The sequence below is a fragment of the Psammomys obesus genome, unplaced genomic scaffold (assembly GCF_907164565.1).
Source record: "Psammomys obesus unplaced genomic scaffold, mPsaObe1.curated_primary_1811, whole genome shotgun sequence".
Lineage (NCBI taxonomy): Eukaryota > Metazoa > Chordata > Mammalia > Rodentia > Muridae > Psammomys > Psammomys obesus.
This window is the reverse complement of record NW_026593484.1, coordinates 21,614-26,665: the sequence shown is the minus strand read 5'-3', so window position 1 is coordinate 26,665 and position 5,052 is coordinate 21,614. Positions and strand designations below refer to the sequence as shown.

The window sequence follows — 5,052 nt, the reverse complement described above, 5'->3', positions numbered from 1 at the left end:
GTAAGGATAGCTGATAATCTTCCCCCGTTCACCTGTACCTTATACCGTTGCCAACTTCAGATTCGCAGTCCAGTTTTATTTGTCAGTAGTAGTTTGCCCTTTAGAACACTAGTTATGAATGAATTTGGTGGGGTAGCAGTTTGGTAAACAGTTGATTTAAGTGTATACCAATTGATTTACTTACAATATACTACTTATATTAAGGTATTTATAGGTGCAGGTGCACATGACAAAGGTGTGGAAGTGAGGCTATAACTTTGGGGAAGTAGGGTCTCTTGTTCCAATGTGCATCCCTTTTTCTATTGTAGATTTTCATTGGTATTTTGTTTACTTTGTGATTACAGCCAGAGAGATGACAAGGGGAAAATTCCTGAACATTCTAGAAAAGCCCAAGAAGTAGCGACTGCTCGCGGACTGGTGGTCTGAAGACTAACCAAGTTCCCTTCCCAATGTAGCTCTGATGATGCCCACCACGTGCTTCCTTGGGAGAGGCTGGAGACTGAGCTTCGAGGACCGCCCTTCTCCCCTGCTCCTGGCACTCTGCGCCTCTGAGGACATTTGGTAGCAAGAGAAGAATCTGTTCTACTCAAGGATCATTGCTGTTTACTGAGTCAGCTTTGTAGCCCTGGATATTGGCTACCACTCTCTGGAGGTCCTGTCCTTCTGAAAGGTTGTTTCCAGGAGCTCTGGGGTCTTATAGTTACTTTGACTCTAATGGCAAAGTCATGTTGATTGAATGGGCTCTGTTGAGTTGTACTTGACCTCTTCAGAAGCATTCATGATGAGGACAGCAGAGACCAGCTGCATTCTGGACCAGACCATGCATCCTGAGCTGTGAACTCTAAGATCTAATGGAGTCTATGACTTCCATTCTGGAGGAAGCGGGGTCTTCTTGAAATGTGCACCTGCTTTTTGAAGTCTATACCTCCAGTGACACTCCCTCCCTTAACACTGTCTGTTCCCTACCTCCCAGTCCCAGCCTGTAGGTCTGACTCCAGACAAGTGGAACTCCTGTAATGTCTCTCTGCAGGGACTAGCTTCTAGAGTGAAAGGCTCATGCTGTGTCCTTCACCTTGAGTCCTAGACCTCCAGACCAGTATGAAGGTAACAGCAGGAACTCTGGTTAGTCTGTTATATTTGTAAGTGAAACAGTAAGCATGACTGGATAGTGGGAGGGCATGGCTGTGGGAGTTCCCATTTGACTGAAAACAAGAAGCCCTGACTGACCTAGTGTGTGAGGGCAGATGGTAGCAGGGTTCTGTCTCCTTTCCCTCCTCTCAGCCACATATCAGATATTTCACTTATGTGCTGAAACACACCCACATGAAAATGTCCTGGCTTAAATACAGCTCTCGCAGATTTTTTTGCTAGTTGTATGTATCTGCTAAAATCTGAAAATCTTGCCCATGGGTGAAATCAGTTAGACCTAGTCTTTCACAGTTTGAAAAGTGCAGAGTTCCCTAAACATTATAGGAAGAAAAAAATCTCTGTGGTCATTGTCCACTGGGAATGTGGCCCCAGGAAAAGTTGTGGTCAAGTTTGTGGTCTTGTATCTGTTAGGGCGCAGTACTCTTCAGGTTCACAGCAGGTTTCTTGACCATTTTTTGATATCTGTGCCTAATGCTAGAATTGATAATCAGATTTTCCCCCTTGTTAATGCTACTAGATCAACACAATTTTACTTTTGAAAGGAAAAGGCAATGAAATATGTACCGGAACATATAAGCATGATAAAACCATTCTGCTGGGTTCTCCCTACAAGGGCCAGTTGATTTTAAGCTTAAGTCTATGATTGACACTTTTTAATCTCACTGAATGCAGTTAAAGTGAGTGTGTGCAAGTGAGCGGAGAATAATGCCGTAATGTCAATTTTTTTCGTCACTCTGTTTTTGAGAGTTGATGACATCAGGCACTTTTCCAAGTTTGGGGAAATTGAAAGCATGCCGAGAATGCTGGGTTAGCTCCCCCAAACAAACTCGAGTCTGTAATGGGAGGCCAATAGTTGGTGTTCTGATCTGCTGTGGCCTCCTTCTTTTACTCTCGTCCTGGTCACCAGCACTTAAGTAAGTAGATGTTTTAGAATTGTGATATTTATTGTTTTTGTATTGTCATCCTTAGAAATGTTAATGATGTATTTTTATATTGCTAATATAAATATGTACGGTATGTATATGTATTTTAGAATGTTAGAGGATACTTTGTGAATAATGTTGTGTCTTGATAATAAATATGTCCCTTGTATAGGAGGTCGAGTTTGTCCTTAAGGGCCAAGCTGCATATTTAAAGCAGAGACTCATCAAAAGTGCAGCTGCAGTAACAAGTGCATTGCCCTGCCAGCCACCCTTCTCATCACTGCTCAATCCTGTGTCCCAGCAGGAACCTTTGATGACCCTTTGCTAACACCTTGTGTATGTTGTCAAAGGTCTGGCTCTCTCCCCAGACATTTTAAAATGACATCCTAGTGGATCCTTCAGCTTGGATTCTTCTCCCACATAAAATCTCTCCTACAGGGGTTGGAGCGCTGGCTCAGTGGTTAAGAGCACTGTCCACTCTTCCAGAGGACTGTGATTTGGACTCCAGCACCCACATGGCAGCTCACACCTGCCTGTAACTCCAGTTCCATGGGATCCAATACCCCACACAGATGTACCTGCAGGCAAAACACCAATGCACATAAAATAAAAATAGATACACACTGAAAAATCTCTCCTCCAGTTACTATGAAGAGTTCCCAGTGCCTTGCATGCCCAGGCCATTGAAGTCTCAAAGTCTCTGCTTTCTTCACTGCTGCTCTTCCTGGAAGCCCTTAGTGACCCTGCTGGAGATGATTCTTCCCTATCAGCGTGTAAGTGTGCCCTTCCTGTGACTGACCACCCAGCACCTCACACCTCAGTGAGTCCTAGTCCAGATCTTACTGCCCTTTAACACCACAAGCTCCCTGAGATTATGCTCTCCTCCTACATGTCCAGTTCTTCCACATCTTCATGGAAGACATCGTCATCTGCTTTGGTACAAGTTCTGTATAACCTTGAGGCCTAGAGAAGAGAAGCCACTCTCACCATGGGTAATGGATTTGTCTTTACCAGAGCATGTCCTTCTAGAGAAAGCATTTCATTTAAGAAAACATTGCTTTATAGCTCACACAGAATATTAATTTTGTTAATTACAAAGAATCCTCAGAAATTTTCCTTTATCTTTTTATTATAAAACATATTTTCTGTAATTTAAAACTTTTTGGACATTCATTGTGTTTGCACAAATGAGCACCTGTGGAGGTCAAAGGGCAACTTTTGGGAGTCAGTTCTCTTATTTCTACCATGTAGATCCAGGGACTTGAACTCAGGTCATCAGCCTTAGCAGCAAGTGCTTTTATCCACTGAGCCATTTCACCAGCCCTTAGAATCTTTTTTTTTTTTTTTTTTTTTTTTTAAGAGAGGGTCTCATCATATAGCCTTGGCTGTCTTAGAGTTTAACATGTAGACCAAGCTGACCTCGAACTCCCAGAGATCAGCTGTGTGGCAAGCACCACCACATCTGGCTGTTACAGATGTTTGCTAGCTGCTCCTTGGTGTTGGTGTTCAGGCTTCTTGTTATTATAGCTCTTGTGGGTTCACTCAAATGAGGCAGTGAAAATGCAGCCGGTAAAAGCCATTTCACCGTCCCTGCAGCCTGAGAACAGCATTTGAGCTCCCAGAGAGTGCTTTGCAATGACGTCCATACCCTCCAGCATTGAGGCATTTCAGGAAGATGGTCTGCAGGCTGGAAAGGGGACAGGTAGGCCAAGGTAGATGGCTCCCAGAAGTCAAATAAGTGGTTTCTTAGCATCTTAAACTTGGCCTAACTTTTTCTCCAAACATGAAGTCATGTTCTCCATTTTATGTCTGCTCCATCCTTTGAGAGATCCAAGACCACCATATTCCAGCAGCTTGTTGAATGGGCAAGCAGAGGTCTCCAAGTTCAGTTTCTAAGTTCGGACTAGCCTGTATCTGTTTAGCCCTTTGCCACCTTGGAAGTGTCCCTGTGTCTGAAAAGGCCATCGACCTTCCCATCCTTTGTCTGGCACTTTTTCTTTTATACCAAGGACAGTTGGAGGCTTCAGGTGATACCAGGTGCAACTGTGAGGCCCCTGTTTGGCACAAGTGCTGGCAGAGTCTGTTAATTAGCACAACACCCCAATGCTCCATTAGCCAGGCCAAGCATTAGGAACTTCCCCTCCTGGGGCCTCTTCCTCCTAATGAGAGCAGGAGAAGGGCTCTTACAAAACATTGCCTCAGAATAATATTCTGCTTTGTCCCCACCAGTAACCAGGGCTGACAAGATCACTCTGTCCATTTCTCTTCTAATTAGCACAATTCCAGCATGGCCTGAGCCAGCAAACGGAGAAAAGCGATCAAAAGCGATCGGACAACCGTACCGAATCACAAACACAAAGAGAGCCATTCCCTGTAATTAGGTGAGACAATCCCTCAGTCCTTTCTCGGCTGGAGTTTGCTGCTAAGACTCTTGCTGTTTAGGTCCCAGAAGCACAAGTTACATGTCTCCCTGGGACACTAATAAGCCCCAAATTGTCTTCCGCTTCATACAACTCTAACCAGAGGACAGATGCAGGGAGGAGGGAGCAGTACACGGTCTCTAAACAAAGCAACTTGGGAGAGGTTTCCCCAACCCCAAAAGGCATGGCCTGTGGGCAGAGGAGGGCTGCACTGGCCACAGCCTGATCAACATCCCTTGAGCCAGAAGCTGAAACACTTGTAGGGCCCTGACCTTCCAAGAAGCCCCTGCTATCTGACCTTGCTTTCTATTCACCTTCTATCCTCACTCCTTGACATCGCATGCAGTGTGACTGTGGCGCCATTCCCAGACCTTCACTGATGTTCCTAGAACCGTGTCAAAGAGAATTTACGCAGAGCCTGCCGTCAAAGAGTGCATGGCCTGCCAGGGACACCACTCACTCCTCGGCCTGCCTGCATTTCTAGTCCCTTCCACCGTCATGTCCCTGACTCTCTTCCTGCCTACTGTCCCTAGTCTCTCTCGGAGGATTTCTTTAAAAAA

General features: G+C 45.1%; 1 protein-coding gene across 1 annotated transcript; it reads left to right on the top strand.

Moving 5' to 3' along the window:
* Positions 1-344: 344 nt before the first annotated feature.
* Positions 345-2,241, top strand: LOC129684160 (protein lin-52 homolog; the record flags this gene model as incomplete). Its single annotated transcript, XM_055617237.1, is given in 1 exon segment — positions 345-2,241. A coding segment is annotated over 1 exon segment (56 nt), but the record flags the coding sequence as incomplete, so codon positions are not given.
* Between the last annotated feature and the right edge of the window lie 2,811 nt (positions 2,242-5,052).